General features: G+C 55.7%; 1 protein-coding gene across 1 annotated transcript in view; it reads right to left on the bottom strand.

Moving 5' to 3' along the window:
- ELMO1 (engulfment and cell motility 1) overlaps positions 1 to 26,438 on the bottom strand; it is a 249,632-nt gene that overhangs the window by 157,432 nt on the left and 65,762 nt on the right. Inside the window, 5 exon segments of the mRNA XM_056804107.1 lie at positions 1 to 108; positions 4,583 to 4,682; positions 8,387 to 8,422; positions 19,280 to 19,449; positions 22,024 to 22,074. The exon segment at positions 1 to 108 is cut by the window's left edge and continues 44 nt beyond it. Of these exon segments, the coding sequence (XP_056660085.1) occupies positions 1 to 108; positions 4,583 to 4,682; positions 8,387 to 8,422; positions 19,280 to 19,449; positions 22,024 to 22,074 (465 nt within the window).

The raw sequence follows: 26,438 nt of genomic DNA on the forward strand, positions 1-26,438 counted from the left end.
CACCTTCTGGTAGAGGTCGTGGCTGTTCAGGACCATGGACTCCAGGATGGCGAGCGAGCGCTGCAGGATGGACAGGTCGATGGCCGCCTTGTTCACGAAGCTGGCGATCTGCAAGGAAGCACAGGCGGGGCGCGCTCGAGGGCGGGCCCTGAGGGGCTCGCGCCCAGCCCGGGCCGCCGCCCTCTTTTCCCAGGGTGCCTGGGGTGGAGCCCGCCCATCCTCAGTGTGTCCAGGCCTTTCCCCTGCCCCAGGGGGCAGGATCTGAACCCAGGCCCTGCCCGCTCCTTCCCCCATTGCTGCTCCCTTCGGGCCAGGCCAGCGCTCGGGCCTCCACATCTAAAACAAGGAGAGCAGCCGCTCGGAGGCAGCCTGGCGGCCCGGCTCCCCTCCGGCACCTATTGGCGACTGCCCAGAAAAGCCTCGGCCCCTGCCGTGGCTCTCCGTCCTTCCGCCCCCGAGCCAGCTCCAAAGGCCGGCCCAGGCTGCTGCTGGGCTCCGTGTTGGGCTGGCCTCGGGATCCCAGAGGGGGCGGAGGCGGAGGCCTGCCCGAGCCAGCGGGGTCTGCTGGGCTGCCCTGGCATCGCGCCTCCACCGGGCTCCTCCTCCTCCTCTCCCTTCCCAGCCTCTGGGGGAGGCTCTGCTTTCTGGGTGCCGCCTGGGGCGGTCTGAGTGAGGCCAGCCTGAAGGGCTTCCACCTCGCCCTTGGGGGGGGCTCCCTCCTCCCTCGGGGATCTCCGCCCCCAGCGCTCATCGGCCTGGTGCTGCCCAGGGACTTCGGGGTGCTACGGCTGAGGATCAGCATCGGGAAGCCCTCTGGAGGCGGCTTCCCGCTTCCGGCTTTGCCCCTGGAGGCGCCCCTCCTTCCACACTCCCTTCCCGCTGTGGGCAGAGGTCTGCCCCCCTGGGGTCCACGCCGGCGCCCCCACCTCTCCCCATTGAGGATATTTATGAAGACAAACCGGGAGGGTCTCGGGAAGTCCTGGGCCGTGGCCGGGCCCCAGTGGGGGGAGCCTTGGCACAGCGTTCAGTCCCCAGGCCCATCGGCAGGCGGCCCAGCTGGGCTGAGCAGGGATTCCTCTACAGGCCCCCAAGCTCGAAGGTGGTGCCCTCACCAGGCTGGCCAGGAGGCTGAAGCACAGCAGAGGGTCAGATCTTTAGAGCAGGAAGCAAAGGCCACACGTGACTGAGGAGAAACTGAGTCCTGAGGGGGCTCAGATGATGCCTCCACGTCAAGGGGCAAAGATCCAGGTTCAAGTCCTGCCTCAGACCCTGGCTGGAGTCCTCCGGTGGGCCTTTGGTCCCAAGAGAAGGCCCAGGGAAACAGGCGAGACCCGGAATGGGCTCTGCCACCGCCTCCTCCCATCTTCCTGCCAGGCCTCCATCTTTATAAGTGCAGATTCCTGTTTCTGTGCAGGCATGGCCAGAGCTCCCCCTTCTCCCCACGGAGCCTGGCAGGAAAGGCAGAACTCGCCCTGGGGAGCCCCCGTGTTGACGTGTGTCCTCGCCTGTCCTTCCTGGGCACATGGTCCCACAGCTGACAGAAGGGAATGGACTCCCTGGAGAGCCCTGACTGCGAAGCCCAGGTTCACATTCCACCTCAAAAGGCCCTGGAGGGCAGGGAAGGCCTCTAGCATCCAGGTACTGGGGGGGGGGGGGCAGCCCTCCACCCAATGCAGCCCAGCCTCAGAGCAGCTGCGTTCATTCTCTTCTTCCATAGATGAGGGGGGTTCTTGGTTCACGGCAGGTGAAGAGCTATACTTGTGGAAGTCAGGAGGAGTGCACAGGGTGCTGGGTTCAAATCCCACTTCTAGTGCTGGCCACCTCTTGGATTCATTGTGAGCTGAACTGGATATTTTTTAATACCTACTTCAGGGGGGATTGTATTTTAATTTAAAATCCAAGATTTTTCATTTTTTGTTTAAGATTGTATTTTTATAAAAATCCAAGATTGTTTTTGTTCAAGAAAGATCTTCAAGGAAGAAGCTTGTCAACTCCTAAATCCAGAGAATGAACTGTTGCAGAAAGATGCCAGAAAACCTACACTACATCAAGAAGATCAAGAATGAACTTTGGATGTGATTGATTGAACTGAGGTTTCACTGAACATTTATTGTAAGTGTACACTTTTATGCCAAGGGGACTGCTCCTAATTTGGCTTTCTGTCAATGCGCCTAGCAAAACATTGGTTTTGTTTCCTTTCTTTCTATTTGTAACTACTGTGATTTCTTCTTAGAAAATTGAATATTGTATACATCTGTAGTTAGAAGTGCATTTAGGACTACAAGATGATTATGCTAAATGATCAATGGGGAGACTAGTCTCCCAATGATCATCAGGGGGGATTGTGAATCTTAAAACCGCTCAGACTCTACCTTAGAACATTTGGTTACGGCTATTTCCTTATTGTAACAAATGAAGGTACTTGATCAGGAATATCTTGGGAACTTTACATTACTCCACCCATACTTAAGCATACATTAGGGGAAGATAAAGTTGTAAACTCCTTACTGAACAATGCAAAGTCCCCAACTCATACTTATAGTGAAGCAAAAACCCTAAGCTAGGTCTATTTTTAGATCTAATACAAAAAGGTACTAAGTACCTATGAAGGTTAAATTAATCACTAAAAAGCCAAGCAACTTATAAAGGGAAAGAGGTGTGAAGTTTTAGTCTACCCAGAGAAGGTGAGAACAAAAGAAAATGTGAACTAAGAATGGTCAGTCCTGTGGAAAACTTCTACTGTGATTGGTAGATGTGAAAATTTAGGGAGTTGACATAGGAGAAATTTCTCTTTAAAAGGAGCTCTCTGAACTCAGTTCAGGAGTTCACAGTCAAGGATGCTTGGAATGACCATGTGGTGAGTGATTAAAGACTGACTAGACCTTTTTCTACTATTTTCTCTTACTCTCTACTCTCTCTCTCCACCTTTCCTTAATTCTTTCATTTGTATTAATTAAAATCTCCATAAAACCCAGCTGACTTGGGTATTTTCATATTTGGGAATTTTCCCCATGGCAACCACTTATTTTTGATTAAAATCAAGACACCAAATGATCTTTACAGTTTTGGCAATTTACAGTCTTGAAAACCATATTTTCGCAGTCACACCTCTTCCGGCCCAGCCTGGCAGGAGGGGCCTGAGCTGTCAAGGCGGCCCACCAGAGGCCCTGTCCCGCTCAGCCCGAGGCCTGGCCACCAGCTGGTAAATGCTCCGGATCTGGGCGGTATCTGGAGGGAGGTCATGAAGGAGGAGGGGAAGCAGCCGGGCCAAGCTGGCCCACACAGGGTGCTTGCCAGGGGCACCAGGGTGCGGGGCAGACTCTGGGCTCACTGGCTCCTGACCCCTCGCTCACACCATCTCCAGGAGGGCTCCGGGAGTGGCCCAGACCCCAGGCGAAGGGGGACAGCGGGGGACGGCAAAAAGGGAGCTGGCTCTGCAGTCCGAGGACCTGCATTCGGATCCTGCCCGGGACCCCTGCCACCTGTGTGACCTCAGGCATGTCGCCCCCTCACTGGGCCTCAGCAACCCCACATCGAGACTGAGATGACAGATTCGACAACTGAAAGAATCTTGAAGAATTCTGGCCTCCGTCCGTTGGCTTTTTCATAGGGTTCGCAGCCCAACCAGCCTGCTGTTGGGTCCTTTCCGCCACATGCACTGGTTTGCCATTTCCTTCTCCAGCCCATTTTGACAGGTCAGGAAACTGAGGCAAACAGGGTGAAGTAACTTGCGCAGGGTCACGTGGCTAGAAAGGAGTCGTCCTGACCCGAGGCTGGGCACCGAGCCATGGAAAACCCAACCCATCGTCGTTCTCCCTCAACTTCCACGGAAAGAAGAGAACTCAAAAGCCAACTTCCGCCCAGGGCGTGAGTGTGCACTTGCCTCAGTGGTTCTTGGTCTTCCCAAACCACTTCCTGGAGCTCCAAAGGCTGGAATCACTCCCGAACCAGAAAGAAGCTTCTCCAGAGCCTGGAGTAAAGGATCTCCAAGACCCCAAGAAACGGGGCTGAGAGCAATTTGGAGCATTCCCCAAACCCCCTGAAAATCAGGAGGAACCCACCAAGCACCTCCGGCGGGGGACAGGGAGAGAAAATGGGGGGACCCTGGGGGGGGGAGAGATGGAGACAGAAGAGAGGGAGGGAAAGAGACAGAGGCAAGGAGGGAGATGAGAGACAGGGGGAAGGAGGGAGATGAGAGACAGGGGGAAGGAGGGAGAGAGATCAGAGAGAGGCAGAGAGAGACAGAGACAGAAGGGAGGGAGGGAGATGAGAGACAGGGGGAAGGAGGGAGATGAGAGACAGGGGGAAAGAGGGAGAGAGATCAGAGAGAGGCAGAGAGAGACAGAGACAGAAGGGAGGGAGAGAGATGAGAGACAGAGACAGAGACAGGGAGACAAACGGAGAGATGGAGAGAGAGAAGGAGGGAAGAGGAAGGGAGAGAGACAGAGAGAGAGAGAGACAGAAGGAGAGGGGTGAGGGGGGGAAGGGACGGAGGGAGAGAGAGACAGAGAAGGGGGGAGGGAGAGACAGAGAGAGGGAGAAAGTCAGACAGACGGACGGAGGGAGGGAGTTGCCAGTTTACCTTCTTGATGAAGGCCACTGAGAAAGTGTCCCACGACACGATGCCGTGATCCATGAGCTCCACGAAGGCGGTCAGGGTAAAGGACAGCATGTCGCCGAAGCTGGAAGACACGGGAGGAGCCGTGAGGCTGCGGCCGGGAAGGAGATGGCCAAGGGGACGAGAACCCTGGCAGAGGGCGGAGGGGCAGCGAGAAGGCGGGGCTTCCCCACCTTTGGAGGGCCCCCTGGGGCGAGCTGCTGGCTCGCAGAGTTCTCTGGGCTGACCTAACAGAAAAGGGCACGAAGGCTCCCGACTTTCTCTGCCTCCCATGAAGGAAGCCTCCGGGGCGTAACTGTCCCTTCCGGCCTCTTAACTAACGGGCAAAAGCCTTTGGCGTCTGGGCTCGTCCCTCTCCACAAAGGGGCGCCTGGCGGGCGGCTCTCCTCTTCCTGAGGCCCGCTAGGTGTCGCCACAGGACCGGGTCTCCGTATCCCGGAAGTCCCAATTGGCTGAGGAGAGAGCAGGCAGGGATGGAGCGCCCGAGAGGCCAGTCTGGAGGCTCCGCAGAAGCCTCGCCTTTGGGGCTCCTCTGTGAGCAGGTTCACAAAGTCCCTTCAGGGGTAGATGGGGAGCACCGAGAACGCAGGCCGCAGCCACAAGGGGCTTCTCTCTCGCCACCTCCCCGGTCCTCAGTTTCCCCATCTGTGCAATGAAAGGGTTCGACGAGCCCCCTGGGGTCCTTGTGGCTTTAGGCTCACGACTTCCGGCCCGAGGCAGGCAGGAGGGCTCCCGCGGTCAGCCGAGGCCCCGAGTCTCCCCATCCATCCCCAACTTGATGGAGGCCAGCCGAGGCCCAACGTCAGCCGTCCACAAGGGAGGGGGTGGCCGGAGGGGAGAGTTCCAGCGGAGGGGTGGACGAGCCGGGGCAGGGCCTCCCGAGTCGGCCTTGGCTCCTGCGCCCACTGGCGAGCCTTCATCCCGGGGCCCGGCAGGAGCCGCTCCATCTCCGGCGAGCTCCGGGTGTTGCAGGGTCCGGCCGCTCTCTGACCCCCATCTCGGAGATTCGGGGAGGCCTCCCAGAGGGCTGGTGAGGGGTCAGAGCCCGGGCAAAGGCCCAGCACCTGGCAGCTGCTCCGGGGGCAGAAGGGGGCCCGGACGAACCCCAGAAGAGCCGCCTGCAGACACCCGGCCTGCCCCGCGGAGCTCGTCCTCAAGACCGTTTTTCCTCCCTGACTCGGCCGGGCCGTCTTCACTCCAGCCGGACCTCGGCCTGACCCAAGGGACCAAGAATGTGGCCTGGAGAGGCCGGGGAGGCCGCCGGCGCCCAGGCCTGGGCAGGAGACGCCGCGGCGATCTTCACGGACGGCACGTGGAGGGGCCCCGGGCTGGTGGGATCCCCGTAGCGATAACCGTTGGCGGCGGGACTCTGCCGAGGACACGGAAAGGGGGCCCCGGCCGGGCGGGCACCGCGCTCCCCGGGGAGGCCCTCCCTTCGGTCCTGGCCGTCCCCTCTGCTGGGAGCGGCTGTGAGGATGACGGGGACGAGGAGGTTCTTCCCGAAGGCATCGCCGGAGATTCTGAAGGGCCGTTTCCACTCCGAAGCCAACGAGGCTGCCACGACGGGCCGGCCGGTCACGGACGGAGGAGCTGACCCGGCCTGGAAGCCCATCCCGGACATTTTCCTGGGGAAGAGCTCCGGGCCCGGACAAAGGGAGCTGGGAGAGCCGGTGCCTCTGCCCGGGGCCAGCCGCATGGGGGCGACGGCTACCCGTTGGGGCTGGCCCTCTGGTGAGGCTCCGGGAGCGGCAGGGGGCGTGCAGAGCCCCGCCGGGTGTGCTCGGGCCCTGCCAGATACGGCCTCGCCTGCTCAGAGCGGGGAGGCCGGCGCTGAGGCTCAGGATGTCCCAGGACCACACACGGAGGCCTCGGAGCCCAGGCATCCCGTGCACACGGCCCCCTCCTCGAGGAGGGCAGCTGGAAATCGAACCCAGAACACCAACAAGGCAAGTGAGTCTGTAGGCGGCCCGGAACACGGGGCCCCTGGATGTTGGGGCAAGACCTCGGGGCGCCAGAGGGGCCATCACAGGGGTAACGTGCCCGGGCCACCCCCAAGCCAAAAGGAGGGGAGGAAGCCTGCTCTGGGAGCAGTGTGTGACCAGATGGACATGGGCAGGACGCAGGCAGGACATGGGCAGGACACAGAGCAGGACACGGACAGGACAGAGAGCAGGATGAGGGCAGGATACGGGCAGGACGCAGAGCAGGACGTGGACAGGACACAGAGCAGGACGTGGACAGGACACAGAGCAGGACGTGGACAGGACACAGAGCAGGACGTGGACAGGACACAGAGCAGGACGTGGACAGGACACAGAGCAGGACGTGGACAGGACACAGAGCAGGACGTGGACAGGACACAGAGCAGGACGTGGACAGGACACAGAGCAGGACGTGGACAGGACACAGAGCAGGACGTGGACAGGACACAGAGCAGGACGTGGACAGGATGTGGGCAGGATACAGGCAGGACACAGACAGGATACAGAACAGGACATGGGCAAGATACAGGACACCAACCAGACACAGAGCAGGACGTGGACAGGACACAGAGCAGGACGTGGACAGGACACAGAGCAGGACGTGGACAGGACACAGAGCAGGACGTGGACAGGACACAGAGCAGGACGTGGACAGGATGTGGGCAGGATACAGGCAGGACACAGAGCAGGACACAGACAGGATACAGAACAGGACATGGGCAAGATACAGGACACCAACCAGACACAGAGCAGGACACAGACAGGACAGAGAGCAGGATGTAGGCAGGACACAGAGCAGGATGTGGACAGGACACAGAGCAGGACATGGACAGGACACAGAGCAGGACATGGACAGGATGTGGGCAGGATACGGGCAGGACGCAGAGTAGGACGTGGACAGGACACAGAACAGGACGTGGACAGGACACAGAGCAGGATGTGGACAGGACACAGAGCAGGACACGGAGAGGACACAGAGCAGGATGTGGACAGGACACAGAGCAGGACACGGGCAGGACGCAGAGCAGGACGTGGACAGGACACAGAGCAGGACGTGGACAGGACACAGAGCAGGATTTGGACAGGACACAGAGCAGGATGTGGACAGGACACAGAGCAGGACATAGACAAGACACAGAGCAGGACACGGACAGGACACAGAGCAGGACATGGACAGGATGTGGGCAGAACATGGGCAGGACACAGACAGGATACAGAACAGGACATGGGCAAGATACAGGACACCAACCAGACACAGAGCAGGACATGGACAGGACAGAGAGCAGGATGTGGGCAGGACACAGACAGGACACAGAGCAGGGCATGGACAGGATGTGGGCAGGACACAGACAGGACACAGAGCAGGGCATGGACAGGATGTGGGCAGGATACGGGCAGGACGCAGAGCAGGACGTGGACAGGACACAGAGCAGGACATGGACAGGACACTGACAGGACACAGAGCAGGACACTGACAGGATGTGGACAGGACGCAGAGCAGGACACGGGCAGGATGCAGAGCAGGACGTGGACAGGACACAGAGCAGGATGTGGACAGGACACAGAGCAGGACGTGGACAGGACACAGAGCAGGACGTGGACAGGACACAGAGCAGGACACGGGCAGGATGCAGGGCAGGACACAGGATATGAGCAGGACACGGGCAGGACAGAGAGGACACGGGCAGGACAGAGAGGACACGGACAGGACAGACTGGACACAGGACAGAGGCTGAGGAGCCCCAATAAGGGTTAAACAAGCGAGTGAGTGGGGGGTGCTTCTCACCAGGGCTTCATGATCTTCTGTAGCTTCTGGTAGCGTCTGAAAAATAAAAGAGATGTGTGAAGAAAAGGGGCAGCTTCCCCGAGCAGGAGACACTGGGCAGCTGTGGCCTCATGAGAGCCATGGCCAGAGCTCATGCAGGGCAGGACCATAGACCACTGGCCCCTGGGCCAACCCAAAGCTGTGTGCAGGTGGCTTTGGATGGGCAAGTGGGCATGGACAAAAGACTTTGCTACTGTGTCCCACGATAGGGCCTTTGGGGCAGGGTGCACTGAGGGCTGAACTTGGGAGCCAGTGGGAAGATATGGGTTTGAATTCTACCCTGATACAGGTTGGATGTGAGATCTTGGACAAGTCAATTCCCTCTTTGCCTGGTTTCCTCAGAATGCCTGTCGTGCCCATCTAGCAGGACTGTTGGCAGGATGCAGGGAGGTTATGGCTCTTTTGCAAATGCTAAAGCATCAGGAACCCTGGCTATTGGCAGCAGAGCACCAGCCTAGAGTCAGGGAGACCCAGCTGGCCTCCTTAGAGGCTGGGTGGCCCTGGGCCAGTCACTTTGCTCCGGTTGTGGAGAAGGTGGTGGCCAGCCTTGCCAAGAAGGTCCCCAAAGGGGGGGGAGGGGCTGACACAACTGAAAAACCAGTCATGATGGCCGAGCTGAGGCGGCTCTGTTCCTTTTCTGCATCTTTTCCGTGGCCCGGGCTGCAGCTGTGTCCTGGCGAGAAGGGCCTGAGAGTAGAGATCTCTCCCTGCCCGGTGACCCTGGACGAGTCCCTCAACCCTCCCTGTCCACCCGCAGTCCTGATGCTGATGGCCATGGCCATGTGAGCCCGGCGCCCCCCCCCCCCCAGGGCCCCCTCCTCGGGTGCCCCCAGCCTGGCCAGGCACCTGCTCGGACCCTCTGGAGGGGCGGGGGAGACCCAAAGCAGAGCCCCGACCACAGCCGTGGGAAAATTGGGGAAGGACCAGAGACGTGAGGTTCTGGGCAGACGCGGGCAGAGGAGCCTGGGACGACCGGGAAGTGGCAGGTTCTGAGATCCGGGAAGAGGCTCTGGCCCCGCAGAGACAGAGAGCGCCGAGCCTGCCCGGGGCTGGGAGGCAGGAGGGGGCGGCCGAGAGCGGGAGGCCCAGCAGCCAGGAGGGGGTGTCTGCTGATTGAGGGGGCGGCAGGGGCTCCCCGTTGGGTTGCGCCCAGGAGGGTGGGAGAAAGGTGACCCTGCGCGGGCCGGTGGGAGCCGGAGGGTCCGGAACGCCCTGTGGAGCAAGAGCTGAAAGGGCCCGAGGGGCGCCTCGGGAGAGCGAGTGGGGCGACCAGGGAGAAGGGAAGGCGCAGAAGTATAGCTGAGGGCTGGGGAGAGCAGAGCCGCAGAAAAGGGGGCGGTCCAGGGCCTCGTGCCGGGAAGGGCGGGAGCACCCCGACGGCTGGCAAGACACCAGGTGAGCAGGAAGTGGGAAGCTCTTTCCTGCCTGTCAAAGCCTCGGAGCACCAGAAGACAAGGAGAGACTAGAGCGGGAAACGGGGGAAAGCATTCGTGGGGAAACCACGCAGGACCCTGCTGAGGTACGGAAGCCAAGAGCCCAGAGAGCCCCCTGCCAGGCCCACACCTGCCGGCAGCATCCCGGCTTCGCTCTCCCCAGCCCTTTTTAGAGTTCATCACCAGAAGCACAGACACCCCACTTATCCTGAGGTCGGGAGGGCTGCCCCCTGGGCCGTCCTAAGCGCAAGCACGGCTGGGATTGGTCCACGTGACATGGAAGGCAGGCACAGGAAGTGACGACAGGAAGGGCTTTAAAAATGCCCAGAGCGAGCTGGGCCTACTTTCCGCTGCTCCTTTAGAACTGCACCGGGGAGTGAGGGAGGCCGACGCCTTCCCTCTGGCTTTTTGGGGGGCAGCAGCCGCGGAGAGGCCCCTCGTCTTGGAGGAGCGCCGGAACAGCCACTCTCTGGTGTATCACTTTCTCCGTTCGTGAATAAACCACCCCACAATCACCTGGAGCTGAGCCAGCCCTTTATGGTCGCCCCCTCTGTCCGGGCCACGTGGGCACCTACCGCCTGCCCGGAGGAGGAGGACCCCAAGGAAGGGGCCCGGCCTCTGAGGATGCCGAGGGTCTTCCCTGCCCCAGGGACCCCCTCAGCTCCCCAGTGGGAGGAGCGCCCAGCCTTGTCCCCGCCCCACCTGTCGTCACACCCTTCAGGCACCGCCCCTAAGCCCAGCCTGCTGGGGCTTGTGGCAGCCTCAGGCCCAGAGGGAAGCACTGCTGCGCCTTGAGAAGGGATGGAGCGGCGGGTGAGTCACGGCCTTCCCCTTCCCAGGGCACCCTCGAGGCCCGCTCATACCCCCGGAAAGCACCCCGGCTGCAGCAGCCCCAGCTCGGCCAAGAGGGGACCCGTGGAGGCGCCCCATTCTCAGAAGAGGCCTTCCTGGGGGCTCCCAGCAATCGGCCGGAGTGGGGTGCCTACCTCCCACTCCAGAGATTACGGTAATGAGGCGCCACTCCCCGCCTTTTCCAACACCGGGTCGGCCAGGCGGCTCCCCAGGGACCTGGGCAGGGGGAGGGCCATCAGCAGAGGGGGGAGAAGCCGAACAGCCTCGTGACCCCAACCCTACTTTGGGTGTGTGAGGGGCACCTGCGGAGGCCTCGAACGGGGCTCGCCTTGTGGGAAAAACGTTCAGAAACAAGGGGGAGAGACACGCAGAGAGGGGGAAACAGAGGGAGGGAGGGAGGGAGGGAGGGAGGGAGGGAGTGATGCGTGGGGGGAGAAAGTGAGGAGAGGAGGACAGGCAGAGACACAGACGGAAGCAGTGAGTGAGAGCCGAGAGGGAGAAAGAGAACAGGACAGAGAGCCGGAGGGCAAGCAGGACTTTCTGCACTCACACTGCGCTCTCCACTGTGTTGACGCTGGCTCGTGCCAGGGTGGATGCTGCGACTTCCTCGTTCCCAATATCAGCATTTTCCGATGCCGTTGCCCAGGCTGGACAGAGCCTGGGCTGGAGGGCTCGCAGCGTCACAAGACTGAAAGCTCACTGGTGTCGCCCATCATCTAGTCCATGAATGATCTAACCTAACCCTTGGCTGGACGCTCCTCGGGAGATGCTCCAAGACCATGGAAGGCGCTGCTGGATTTCGGCTCTGCTTTCCTCCCACGCGACTCCCCCTGAAACCCGTCCCTGGGTCCCTCGGGCTCCACGGCACCCCATTCAGAACTTTGCTCTCATCCTGCCTCTTCCCTCTATGGATGAGGAAAGGGAGGGAGAAGGGAAGTGACACCACGGCTTGGCCAGTAAGAAGTGGAGGCTGAGCCCCAGCCAAGTGGGGAGTCCACTAGGGGATGCTAGAGCCAGGAGGGCTACAGGGCCTATTGCAGACAGATGTGGGCGCGTCTAGATTCATGAGATGTCATAGTAAGTGATGGATTGAGAAGAGGACACTGTCGGTAACCAAATTTCTTCCAACACCCTCCGACAATCAAGGTTTCTTTTCACTAGTGCCATTTTTGAGAAAGGGGCAGCTGCAGGGGTGATGCAGTGGATAGAGAGGTCCAGACTTGGAGGCAGGAGGACCTGAGTTCAAATTCAGCTCCAGACAATGACCCACTGTGTGACCCTGGACAAGTCTCTTAACTCTGTTTGCCTCCATTTCTTCATCTGTACGAAGAACAGGAGAAGACAATGGCAAACCATTCCACCATCTGTGCCAAGAAAACCCCCAATGGTTTTGGACCAAAGAATTGGACCTGCCTGAAAGACTCCCTATTAAATGCAGAGTTCCGGGGGGCAGGGCTCTCGTTGGCCTTTCTGTGTATCCCTGGTCCTCAGCGCATGCCTGGCTCATAGCAGGTGCTTAATAGATGCTCTAGGACACGTCCGCCATTGTCACTTAAGGATAAGCGCCGCTGGGAGCTTCCGCACTCCAGATGCATGAAGCGCTTCCCCGCGCTAGGCTGCTGTGAGCCACCCTCCCTTCTGAGCCTCTTCAGCCCCTCTCGGGGCCAATCCCAGGTCCAGATATCCTCGCTGATCGAGAACCTCCCCGGGGCGTCCAGACAGAGCCTCCCTCCCAGGGTTCTGGGAGAAGCTGAGGAGATCCCGGCCGGAAAGCACTTGGTAAACGTCAGGCACTCTGGAACGCTCTCGTGTTGGCTTCGGCGGCAGGACAGGCATGCAATGGAAGCCGCTGGGTGCGCCGATGATGCCGCCGCCGGCTTCTCAGAGAAGGAGCTGGGCGCCCGCCGTCTGGACTCGGCTTTCCGAGGGTTCTCGTACAGCAGCGGCCCGTGGGGAAGCCTGTTCTGCGGCGAATACATCCATAATGCAGATCCAAGAGCTCGCCATCTCCGGAAGGCAAGAGGGAGACAGTCAGGATCTCATGACTGGGAAATGTGGGCTGAAAACTGCCATTCCGTGTCACGGGGAAAAGGAAATCTCTGAACAAGAAAAGAGGTTCCGCAGCCACCAGCCAGGAACAGAGCACGGAGTGACGAGATCGATCCCCCGGAAATGGACCGAAAATGGCGGGTCCAGCTCAGCGTGAAAGGAGGAAGAGAAGACAGTGCGGGACGGAACAGCGCCCAGACTGCCCAAGGGGAACAGAGCAAGCATTCGCACATGGACGCAGGCGCCATTTCTGAGAGAAGGCGAGTGGATGGGAAACGGGCCACAGGGAGCAAGTCGAGAAAGCGCCCTCGACCAGACGCCATTGCGGGGTGTCCTTGCTGCGATCACAGGCGCACTTACAAGAGGCCCTGGAGGCAGAGCAGAGCAGAGCTGCCGGGGCTGGGAGAGAGCACCCCTTGCCAGGGAGCGCACAGGCATGAGTCCCGGCTGAGCCGAATCATCTCAACAACACGTCAAGGGAGCCAGGAGGGTGGCGCACAGCCCAAACAAAAGCGCACTTCTCGGGAGCAGAGACAAGCCAAGCCACCCCGCTGGCTGAGAGGCCCACAGAAGACAGCGTGGATGGCTTGCTCCATTGGGGAAGCATTTCCCGTCCGCCTTGAAGGTTCTGTCCCAGAAGTGTGCAGAAATGACTGATGGTGGGGACTGGGGTGACCACCTCGGCAGGAAGGGCCGAAGAGGGCCCCTGAGCTCCAGCTCACAAACACCTAGCTGTGTGGAGCCCCCGAACCCCTCAGAACCGAGTCCGGGAAAGCCTCGCATCCAAGGAGCTCAGCCAAGTGGATGAAAAGCTAAACTGCCCAGACTAGCAGGACATGAGGCAGACTCGGACAGACACGGTGGATGGACAGTAAGCTGCGCCGAGCTGAGCACAAGGAGGTGCGGTAAAGGAATGCACAGGCTCTGCCGTCGTCATCATTGTGGAGGAGGAGAGCCCTTTATTGAGTCACTGGACGGTATTCAATGCTTCCAGGGGCCCAGCTAGTGGCCGCCTGTAATCCCACCTCCTAAGTGTCCTGGCGACTCTACAGCACATTCACAAAGGGAAACGGGGAAATGCGAGGCTGCTAGAGGCGGCCATCCTCGAAGGATGAATGAAAACACATCCTCCAGGGCACGTGGGCCTGGAAATGGGCAGAGAGACCACCAGGAATAAAAATGGGCTGCAGCATTTCCCTAGAACCCCCCAATAGGAAAACACCAAAGGACGGCCTCCAGCACGCCACGCTGGGTGTCTCCTGCAGTTTTCTGTACAGCTTCTACTTGCAGAAATCGCAGAAGATAAAAAGACGAGCCTGCACCAATAGAGGGAGAATCCACCCGACAGCAATCGTAGGTCTAGCAAAACATCGAATTGACTTGGAGAAAGAATCTCTCCAGTCCCAGCAGGCAGGAACGTGCTTCTAAATGACGGCTTTCGTTCTGCAGCCTCTAGAAACCCGCTTATTGGGCACGTGAGGATTTCTTTGCTTGGATGAGGGACTCTGGGAGTCCTTCCAACGCTCAGATTCTTCCAGGCCCCATCGACAAGCACCGATGTTGGGCAGGCACGACACCGAGCCCTGGGGACACGGGGAAAGTCAAAAATGGTCCCTGCCTTCGAGAAACTTGCAATCTCCAGGAGGAAGACGGCATTCAATTCTAAACAGGGAAGACACGTACAGGATCAACAGACAAGCTCAGAGGGCAGCGCTAGCACGAAGGGGGATCAGGAAAGACTTGATTGGGCACCGATGGAATAAGAGCATCCAATGAGAGAAAAGCAATCCGGAATCCCAGCATCTCAGGGACATCCGGTCCCGGGACAACATTCCCAGGGTGCAGCTGTGACCGGACAGTCTCCAGTGAGGACGGAGAAGCATGAGAACAAATGATGCTTCTGATTCTCTCTGTCCCATGGCAAACTGGTCCCTTTGGGGCATCTTTGGTCTTGCCTGAGACAAGAAAACTCTGGACACGTCTGGCATGGAAGCGCTGAGTGAATTTCAAAGAGCAAATGAATAAGACAAACAAATGGGTGCCCAGCCCGTGTAAGTTCTGCTATCGGCCCGGATCCCTTTCCCCAGGACTTCGAAAGGAAGGCTCTGAAGCCTTCCTAGCATTTACAAGCAAGCGCCGTGGTTTCCCAGGACATAAAGCCCATCTTTCTGCCTCTTGTAGAGCACCCTGAATGGCCCTGATGAAAAACTCCTTTCTTCCTTGTTTTAATCAGAGCAAAGCACTTGAATAGTCCCGCCATTCTGCAAAAACAATCTGAAAGCAGTTGAGCAAAGTCACTTATCTGTTCCTGCCCTCTGACCCTGGGCTCCCCCCGCCGGGCAGAGAGCCCAGCGAGGGCAAAGGCAGAAAATACCCAACTAGTCCTCATCTCACTCTCGGACTCATCACGGGCGAGGACGTAGGGAAGACGCACAGAATTCAGGGACATGTGGGGACGCCTTGCGGGAAGTGGACAGAATAGAGTCAAGCCAAGGGACAGTATCGACGACGAGAAGGCTGGACTGGAAAGATGCTCCCACGGGGCCATGTGAGACTCGCAGAGATGGGCTGCAGAGAAAGGTGCAAGAAGCCCCCTCCTCAGGAGGCAGGAGAAAGTTGGGCCATTCGGCAGGCACAGACGCCACGACGTCTGCCGTCCGTCACACACGGCCACTCAGTCAGCTGCGTTTTGCTCCCATCTTTTCCACTTAAAATGCTGAATTTAGATGAAATGGCTTTGTGAGGCACGACGCCCTGCAGAAGGAAGCCAGGACGCATGCTTCCCCTAACGATGAATCAGTGACATCTTCCCCCTTTTCCTTCCTCTATGAGCAACTAAAACCCAAAGCCTAAAAATACTCTGTACTGATTTAGAATTGCCTGTCAGAGGGCCTGATGGAGCGAGAGGCTGCCATCACTGTCCCAGGAGGCTCAAAGAAATCCCGGGAGAATTGACCTGAATGCCAGGCGGGGGCTCCCCCTCCTTGTCTGAAACCCAAGCGACGAGGGGCACAAGTACAGGTGCCGGAGGAGATACCACCAGCTGGAGTTTGACAGCCCTCCGAGCTTTGCCGAGCTTGCGACGGGCGCTCTCTCACCCCTCTCACCCCCGCCTCACCAACCCCTGGGGAGGCTCGAGCTGCCGACGTGGCCAAGGTTTCAGGGCCAGAAAGGGTCATAGGCAGGGTTTGAAACCCAATCTACCGGCCTCCCAGCCAGACTTCTCTACCCGGCGAACAAGAACCCTTCAGACCAAAGACGCCAGCCAAATGCACGGCACTAGATGTTGTTCTGAAGGATGATGGGATATTTCCAAGTTCTGGAAGGAGTGATGAGTCCCTTCTGCCTTCCGCTCCTCGTCACCCACCCCCGGCTAACCCTGTCTGCTCAGACCTGTCATAGACCAGGTGCTTTTCCCCATGTGGCCATCTTGAGTTCCATTTGTACTGCTCCATTCCATAATCAGGCCAAGCATTTACTAAGGCCGTACCATGTGCCGGGTGCTCAGCCTTGGTGCCTGCCCTCAGAGTCTACCCTCCGGGGGCCTGTGAACCTGTTCCCCTACGGGGTGGCTCCACTGATGGTAAAACTTCTCCAACTTTATTCTCTTTCTTGGCAGCCTTCAAGGCCTCTCCTCGTTCTGCCCTCTGGGACCAGCACAATAATTCTAAACTTGTTCCTATGGGGCACGTCTTCAAGAACCTCAAGCCAGCTTATGTCTGGAATTGGAATCTTCCCTTCTTCAGGGAATTCAAATTCATCTTCGCATGGCCCGTGCTTTGAGGAGGGGCTTCTGTTCTAACAAGTTGGTCCTTAGGTTGTATGCAGGGAGCAAATCGAGGGAGAAGTCCACCGAGCCACAGGCGAGCCTCTAAAAGACCACCAGTTTGGCTTTTGCCGTGTTCTCACATCTGATTCTTTTCTTGAAGAAAACATTTATGACGTAACGACACGAGATTCTGCATAAACACCTGGCTTCAGCCTGCCGCTTCGAGTGACATTAGAATATTTAAGATGCTAACGGAGCGTATGGAGTGCGGTTTGTAACGAATTTATACGAAGTATTTTAACATCGAATTTAAAATGTATCACAAAGGCCGCACGTCTCCTAAAGTAGAATAGATTTGAACATTATGTCCATCCTAGTTTTCGCCACCTTCCCTGCGCTCACCTTTGCAGTGCAGCCACGGAGAGTCAGAGTAGTCCCTGATTTCAATTCGTCCAGGGAGTCGTCTGATTCTTTAATTAAGTTTTCTACGTCCTCATCATCTGGGACAGAGTCAGCATGTCAGCTACAATGATGCTCGCAGTGAGACCACAGAGGCAGGGAGGGCTCTTTGGGAATTCACCTGCTCTTTTCCCAGCTGGCTGCTTTCCTGGGCTTCAGAACCTCCAGAAAGTCCTTATTCCCCCAGATGACGTCCCATCTGAAGCTCTCCTCTCCCTTCCTGGCTACAGGACTTCATCCTCTCCCCTTAGCTCTGGCTTCTCACCCAGTCGGCAGGGACTAGCTTAGATCTCTCTCTGTCCACCCAGCACGTGGCACACAGTAGATGCTTCCCATTTCCTGACTCTTGACTCCGGTGGTCCTCTTTGCAAATGCTGACCTCAAAGAGCCCAATGGGACCCAATGGCATCAGGGAGCGACACCCGATGGATGGCTTTATGGATTAAATGAGGCAGAATTGCACAAAGTTTTCAGCCTCATTCTCTCTCATCGACAAATAGAAGAATAAATTAAAAAACAGTACATGCTCTGAAGTACCAAGGTGTGTGCTAATACAGATACAAAGAACTGACATTTTAATGGGGGAGGCAGTAGAAAAGGGGCAGCTGGGAGAGGAGGGGACCCATGTTCAGGGACCAGACTTGGGCGGTCTCTGGAAGCCCAGTTCTGGGCCAGCAAAAGAGAAAGGGGCAGAGTTGTGTTGCATTAGGAGGGCGATGAGGAAGAGGCATGCTGGGTGGACAGCAGGTTTGGAAAAGCCTGAGATCTACTTGATGGCTTGGTTTCAGGCAAAATAAAGCAACAACTCATCGATCAGAGCCCAGGTTCAAGTAGGAGAAGGACAAGAAGAGATGGCCAGATGGGCACTTTATCCTAAATGTTCTTTTCTAAAGCACCAAAAGAATGGCAGCTCCAAGAAAGACCATGTGGAGACCGTGACGGAAGAAGGACACTGACAAGCTAGAGAGTGTCTGAAGGAAGGCAGCCAGGCAGAGGGAGGGCCTGGAGTCAGGGAACTAAGGATGGTCCCCCAGAAAAGAGAAGCCACAGGAGGAACGGGCTGCTATTTCCAAGTATTAGAGGCACCATCAGTGGAGTAGGGATTAGATTTTCTGTTCTGGGTTCCACGGGTCACAACGATGAGCCAGGAGGTAAAATTACGCTTGATGGCAGGAAAAAGCAAGCCGTGGAACCTCCAAGTGCTGGGGTCCCCCACTCACTGGGGTCCTCAAGCAGAGGCAAGATGGACATAGTCTGAATTCTCTTCCAGTTCAGGCCTCTCTTAGATCCTCTGATAACAACAGTGGCTACAGCTGTGGCCAAGAGGTCCGTACATCCCAACCTATTTCAGGCCTATGACTCCCAAGAGATCAGGACACTGAGGCCCACAAGGCTAAATGTTTACCATGGGACTGTCCATGCTGATGTTGGGATTCAAACCCAGCTCTTTCTGGCAGCAAGTCTGTCACCCAGAGAGCCAGCATGGACAGAGACAGGAAATGAAGCCAGGTGGCAGCAGATGATATTGATCTGAACAGAAAAGGGGGACCCACATGTGAAGTCGACTCTGGAGACCCCGAACAGGCTCCCTTCAGGAAATACAGACCCACACAAATGGCAATGGGAAAGCCTAGGAGTGGCGCCAAATCATGAAAAGTTTCCCTAAAGATCTAGTGAGGAGACCAGGCCTGTGGAGCTGTTCTAGGGAGCTGAGGTCTCTGTGCCACGTTCTGAAATGGGGCCAGTGCCAAGGGCCAGGCCGGTGTGAGAACGGTGAAGGAGGGAGTCCTGTTTCATCAGGCTATCTCCTTTCAAAGCTGGAATCAGAGACTGCAGGGAGGCACCCATGACCTGATTTTCCCTGCCTCCTCTCTGGCTGGCACATGTCCACTCCCCTCGGCCCCAGAGGTAACCCGTCAGGGTCTGCCCACTGAGAACCTTGAACTTGAACCCCTTTAGTCAAACTTGCTGGTGCAAAAGCACCAGGCGAGCCCCTGGAGGAGGGGGCTGAAGGGGCTGCAAGGCAGGGGCATGCGAGCGCCAGCTGGGGACAGCTTGTGAGAGGTGACTGTGAAACGTCCACTGTGACCATTTAAACCTCAGAAACTGGCGACTGCTCCAGAGTGGGGCTCGATGGATTGTTTCAGCTTAATGAAGTGACGGACAACGTTAATGACGCAGATTAAGCTCGGAGAGCTGCCTGGTAAACATTGAGCAACACGTCCCTCAAGGGGCCAAGTCCCCCAAAGCAGAGGGCTAGCCTCAGCGAGGGGCCCTGACGGGTCTACTTACTCAGTCCCACTTTCCACCATCTGGGTGAGGAGAGAAATGCCATCCAGGTTGATGAACTCCTGGGCAAACGTGATGTCCCGGGAGTAGCTGGCTAGATCTTTCAGGGCCTCCAGTTTGGCATCCATGCTTGAAGACTGGATCCTCTCATGGAGCTGCTGGGCATTTTGAGCCTCCCCAGGAACAAAAAGGAACAACACAAAGAAAAACTCACAAAGGGGGTCACTGAGGTGCCACCGGGGGAGGCCTTTGGGCAGGGCAGAGCTCCCTCTCCTGATTTCAGTCTTGTGCCTCCCCACCAAGATGTTTCAGTGGTGGGAGTAAATGGTGTCTTTGGTAGGGCCCAGAGGAAGGGGGAGGGGGAGATGGGGCTTCTGGGAGCCTTACACCATCTCGCACTCTGCTCCCCAGCCCCCTGACTTACCTGGGAGCGGGCTGGGCTCACTTAAAAAGAACACCAATTCCCTAAAGCTATAGAACTCCCATTGATGGGCTTAATGAGCTTAGCAGCTGGTCCAAGGTCTCCAGCATCCTCCCCCTTGGCAGGCGGGCCATACATGCAGAAGGAAGTTTCCATAGTGACCAAACTAGAGCCTTTCCTTCCCAGAGAACCCTCTGCTGAAACGCTCTCACGTCTGACCTTCTCTTTCACAAGCGCACTAACTGGGGGAGATTCCAAGCAGTGCCTTCGGACACTCATCCAGCCAAGTCTGGAATCTTCCCCTTGGAGTATCTCCACTTGGCTCCTCTGTGCCTGTCAGGAAGGCGGAGGGGGATCTGCATCCTGTAGGAGCAGCCCCATTCCTTCTGGTTCTTCCCTCACTTGCATTTTCTGTAAGCCCCCTCCTCCATTCCAAATCAGCTCTGGGGGCCAGGGAAGAAAACCCAAGAAAGTCGGGACGGGAGAAGGGGGGAAAAGGAAAGGGAAGCACTTTTTCCAGGAAAATCACCCAAGGCAAAGTCTCTGAGGAGAAACTGCCTGGCTTTGGAGTCAGAGGACTCCACCTATTCCTGCCCGGTGAGTCCCTTCACCTTCCTGGGCTTCACTCTCCTCATCGGTAAAAGGAAGGGCTTGGATCCAGTGACCACTGTGGTCCCTTCCAGCTCAGAGTCCACATCCAATGAACAGCTGGTGAAGTTATTATCCCAGAAAAGCCCCAGCAGCAGCTGACACCTCTGACAGCAGCCAACATTCTCCGAGAGACACTGCTTTTCTCACAGCAGCTTTCAAAGGGCAGCAGGTCCATCAAAGAAGCCTGTGCTTGCCGCTTCGGTTAGGCTCACCAGTGAATGGTGAGTGATCACCCTGGTCAGTCTGGCTGGGAATCCCCGAGGCTCAGACCTGAGAAAGGACCTTAGGGGTCATTTATTTAGAAAAAGAGGGGTGCTAAGTAAGGCAGGGTTGAGGAGGGAGATCCCCAAATCAGGCTGTGTCAGAGCCCTAGGAGCACTGGGCCAGAGTCCAAATTGCAAATGCCCTGTCTGCTCTTCACCAACTGGAAGACTAGAGGCAAATCAGTGAACCTTTCTGACCACTGGGTGTCTCATGGGGTTAAGAGCTAGATGGAGCCTTCAAGCATGTCTAGCCCAACTGCCTCATCTTAAAGATGAGGAAACTGAGGCCAGAAACATTGAGGTAATGCAAGTACTAAGTATCAACACTAAGATTTGAATTCAAGGCTTCTGACTCCAGAGATGGTTATATGCTTTGTAAAATGGGAAGAGGGGGACCTGCACCATTGCCCCCTGAGGGGCTGTGGGTCCATACCACTGGGGACAAGAAAGTGCAGAAAGTCAATCTAGGCTTGTGTTGGAAGAAAAACAACAATATAATAACAAAGGATCCTAGACATGGAGTTAGAAGGGACCTTTAAGGCCATTGTACTCCCCTCATTTTACAGTAAAACCGAAAAACTTGTCTAGACCCACAGAGTTGGGAAGTTTCTGAGACAGGATTTGAACCCAGGTTTTTATGACTCCCAGCCCAGGGGCCCCATCCCTGGCACTGGCTGCCTCTCAGAGTACACAGACACAAGGGCCTCCCTGGGGTGAATACAGCAAGGACGTATTTCCAAGTGAGGGGGTCAGGCAGAGCAGCTGCTGAAGTGATGGACCATTCTGAGGCCCCTGGGAATCTTCTGGAGCAGCTCTCACTTGAGGAGTCTGCAAATCATTTTCCATTTTCTCTCTACCACAGTGGAGAATGGGTCACCGCTTTGGAAATCCCCTTTCAAAGACATCAGCCCTAAGGCAGAGCTACTGACCAAGACCCAAAGGACTCCTGTTTAGCACTCCAGACCTAAGAGGGCAATGAGAGGTGCCATCTTACTCTCTCGTAGCCTACGTGGCCAAAATCTAGACTCCCATCAGGGTCAGAACCTTTGTAGGGCTTGGGACCGACTGGAGTCAACCACTGAGTGTCCATACCACTCTGTGTACAATAGGAGTCATTGTAGAAGCCACTGAACTCAAAACAGGAGAGGAAGAGGAGGAAAATGGAGAATTCCCTTCGAATTTCCACCCCCAAATCCTCTGTCCTCACAGGGAAACAAGCTCTTCAGCTGAGATGGAAAAGGAGGGCACTACTTGTCTAAGAGAACTTTGGAAGGAAGATGGCTCATGAGCTTTGGCTTCCAGAGTTTCCCATGGGCAGTCTGACCATCATGGCAGCCTTTGGAAGGGGAGGGAGGGCAGAAAGCAAGAGAAGAGCCGGGAACAAGACAACAACAAGCTCACGATCAACTCACTGGTGATGTGGCCAACCGCAGAATAGCTCCGTTTTTTATTTCATTGCGATTCTGAAAAAGAAAAAGAAGGTTTTGGAATTCATCCCACAAGGCACCTGGATCCAGAAGCACCTGGCCCAGTCTGCCTGCTGCCTCTTGTTTAGGTCCTTCCAGTTCTAGGGCAAACCTCCATCAAACAGCCAAATAACTAGCATTTCCCGAGTATCTGCTCTGAGGCCTGGAGATACAAAATTAAAAACAAAAAAATCCCTGCCCTCTAGGTGACATTCTACTAGTAAATAATAGCCCATATTTGTATGGGGGCAGCTAGAGGGCATGGTGGACAAAGCAGTGGGCGTGAAGTCAGGAGGAAGCACTTATTCGCTTTGTGACCCTGGGCAAGTCACTTTGCCCTGGCTGCCTCATTTTTCTCATCTGTAAAATGAGCTGGAGAAGGAAATGGCCAACTATTCTAGGATCTTTGCCAAAGAAATCCCAAAATGGGGTCCCAGAGAGTCAGACATAACAATAATCTGTATAATGATTTAAGGTTTACAAGGCGCTCTACATCTATGACCTCATGTGGCGTGAGCTGGCGGGTATACAGATCCTCCCTGGGCCTCAGTTTCCTCACTTGTGTGTGACGGAGCTGGCCTGGGTAGCCTCTGAAGTCTGCCTCCTACAGGAAGCCTTTCCCATTCCCATGAGTATTAGTGATTTCTCTCTTTTAGTTTCAATTTACCACGTATGTCTCCTGTTTGTCCAGTTTCATCATCGATTAGACTCTGACTGTGTGCCAGGCACTCCAGGGCTCCTGGAGTGCAGAGGCCTCAGTCTTTTGTCTTTCTTTGTATTCCGGGGGCTCAGCGCAGTGCCCGGCACACAGCAGGAGCTGGGTCAGTGTTTAGGAGTCGCCACGCTAAAGAGAGTGCCAGGCCCCAAAGAGCTCCCACTCTGGGTAGCTGGGGCTGAGTCAAGCAGACCATGCCTGCACTTGCCCGGGAAGGCCCTTCCAAAGTGCCCAGCACATGCCCTCTGCTTGCTGACCTCCCCGAGGAGGAGTCTACGTCCCGGGGCAGTCCATCCCCTCTTGGACAGCTCCGAGGGGTAGGAGGAGGCTTTCCCACTCCTCCAGCCTCGCGCGCGCGCGCGCCAAGTAGAAGAGGCCTTACCCCTATGCCACAGGATGGGCTATCTGGCAAGAACTATTGGGTCCTGCCAACAACATCTCTTCTCTAGGTTAAACACCACCAGCACCAACTACCAGGTATGGCTGTCCTCAGCAGCCAGGATGTACCATTCTTGCCAAAGAGAGACGCAACAGCCAAGGGCAGCCCAAGCTTGATTTTTCAGTGTGCGAGTGAGTGGCAGAGGGAAAAGATGGCCGACCAAAGTGGCGAACCTGCTTCAAAGACGGAAACCAAACAAATTGAGACCAAGAGGAGATGCTGGGAAGGAAATGGGCCCACATGGGAGGCGGATGATTCTGAAAGCATGATTGGGTCATTTCCCAAGATATCTGAAGGAGGGCACAAACTGAGCCAGAGAAAAAAATAACAGAGATTATCACCATCCCCCAAAAGACCATGGAGAGGCTGCTGTTGACTGCTGGCAGATCGATTTCCATATTTAAAAAAAACCCTCACCTTCCACCTTACAATCAATACTGTGCACTGGTTCCAAGGCAGAAGAGTGATAAGAGCTAGGCAATGGGGGTTAAGTGACTTGCCCAGGGTCATCCAGCCGAGAAGTGTCTGAGGCCAGATTTGAACTTGGGACTGGCTCCCAAGGTCTGGCTCTCCATCCACTGAGCCACCTCGCTGCCCCATTTCCATATTTCTTTAAAGTGTTATGAGAAGGGAATGTAAAAAGACACGACTAGGTGAATGATTTCCTCCCAAAGGCTCTGATGTCAAAGGAGCACTGACAAGATGGACAGAGACACTTGGATAACCTGTTCATTTCAAAAAGTGGAAACTGAGACATAAAGGGTGATATTCCAAGTAAATTAGGCGAGCATAGGCTAGTTTGTCTGTGAGATCTATGGCGAAGGGAAGAATTTTTGACTAAAAGATAGGTATAGAGTATTATACGAAGTCAAATGAATACGTTTTCATTATATTACATTTCAAAGCTTTTGTACAAACTAAACCAATGTCACTAAGATTAGGAGGGAAACAACAAACTGGGAACATTTTCAAAAGGAAATTTCCCTGCTAAAGGTCTCATTTCTCAGATCTATAGAGAACTAAGTCAAATTTATAAGAATACAAGCTAATTCCCAATTGGCAAATGGTCAAAGGATATGAACAAGTAGTTTACAGATGAAGAAATAAAGCCATCAATAATCATAGGAAAAAATGTTCCAATCATTCGTGATTGGAGAAATGCATATTAAAACAGCACTGAGGGTACCACCTCACACCCAGCAGATTGTACAATATGACAGCAAAGGAAAGTCATGAATGCTGGAGGGGATGTGGCCAAGTTAGGACATTCATGCATTGTTGGTGGAGCTGTGAATTGATCCAACCATTCCAGAGGGCAATTTGGAACAATGCCCAAAGGGCGCTAAAAGACTGCCTGCGCTTTGATCCAGCCAAAGCACTGCTGGGACCCCAATGAGATAATAAGGAAAAAGTCTTATGCAAAAATATTATAGCTGCACTCTTTGTGGTGGCAAAAAAATGGAAAATTCGATTGGGAAATGGCTGAACAAATTGTGGTATCTGTTGGTGATGGAATACTATTGTGCTAATAGGAACGATGAACTGGAGGGATTCCATGTGAACTGGAAAGACCTCCAGGAATTGATGCAGAGTGAAAGGAGCAGAACCAGGAGAACGTGGTACACACAGACTGATACATTGTAGCACGATTGAATGTAACTGACTTTGCTACTAGCCCAGGACAATTCTGAGGGACTTATGGGAAAGAATGCTATCCACATCCTGAGAAAGAACTGTGGGAGCGGAAACGCAGAAGAAAAACATAGGATTCATCGCTTAGTAATGGTGACATTTAAGTTCATTTCCAAAATATCACAGACGAAGACCATGTTTTCTGTAATATCCTAGCAGGTTTTCCGTCACTCTTCATAAGGGAACAAGAGTGCCTCATGGAGAAAGCTCAGAACTTGGAGTCAGGAAGATGCAAGTTCAAATTGTGCCTCAGACACTTATTAGCTGTGTTACCCAAGTCATTTAACCTCTCAGCCTCAGTTTCCTTACCTGTAAAATGGGGATAATAACACCTGACTCACAGGCCTGACTGGTCATGAAATGAGAGAATCTGTAAAGCACTTTGCAGACGTGAGGACCCTGGATACATGCCAGCTGGGGGGGGGGGGGATTTCTCGAAGTCCCTGTCAAGAGTCACAGCCCAGTGTGGGAGAGTACAAAGTGTGCAGACAAAATAAAGGCCCTTAAATCCCTGAGTCCAGGGATCTCCCCAGCAGGATTTCAAGCATTCGTTCCCATTTCTGTTTCTCCTCTTGGTGTAACAGCGAGTGAGCCCATCGGCCTCTGGCTGTGTCTCCTCCACCCTCCCCTGACCATCGGAGCATTCCAGGACACTGCCAGGCCACTCCTTACTGCTGCAAGCTTCTGTCCTTTCCAGAAAATAAACAAACTAAAACTTCCACTAACGAAGGCCATGCTTGTGCAGCTGGGAATAACACGCCACCAGCATCTCAGAGTAAACCCGATTTCTGTAGCCCCAGAGGGCAATGAGCAGGTAAATGGAGGAGAAAAGTGACACTGTAAGCCCTCACCTTCCTCCTAGAACCAGTTCTGTGTTGGTTCCAAGGCAGAAGAGAACTAAGAGCTAGGCAATGGGGGTGACGCAACTTGCCCAGAAGTGTCCACGGTCAGATTTGAACCCAGGACTTCCCATATGCGGGCCCGACTCTCTATCCACTGATCGTCTCCCATTTCTGAGGGTGCTCATTCCGCACATCCCACCTAGGTGCACGTCGGCTGGACCCTCACCCGAATCACTATGAGGAACAAGGCCAGGACCCCAAATCCCCTGGCCCAGTAAGAGAGGGACTGATGCAATCTGGGTGGGAGAAGCAAGAAGCAAACACTCGAGATTCCAGGCAGGGAATCAGAAGCCTGGAGACTCCAGCTGGTAATCACGCCTTCACTCCTTCCATCTGGGAGCTGGGAGAGACGCAGCTCTCTCAGGCCAGGAAGAAGCTCGGCTGTCTCTGCGGATCAGTTTCCCTGGAAGCCCCGGGATAGCTCTCAACAACAGCTCAGCCATTGGTGAATATTGGGGACGGGGTCTGGAAAGGCTGGCCTGAGACCCCCCTTTTCAAGGATCTCCCTAACTTGTTCCTGGGCTCCAGTCCAGCAGCTGAGAGCCTGAACCCCGAGATCTTGGGGGGGTCACTGCCAGAGGGGACAAGTCTGTAGGGATTCCTGCTCCCCCAC

Source organism: Monodelphis domestica, chromosome 7 (assembly GCF_027887165.1).
Source record: "Monodelphis domestica isolate mMonDom1 chromosome 7, mMonDom1.pri, whole genome shotgun sequence".
Taxonomy (NCBI): domain Eukaryota; kingdom Metazoa; phylum Chordata; class Mammalia; order Didelphimorphia; family Didelphidae; genus Monodelphis; species Monodelphis domestica.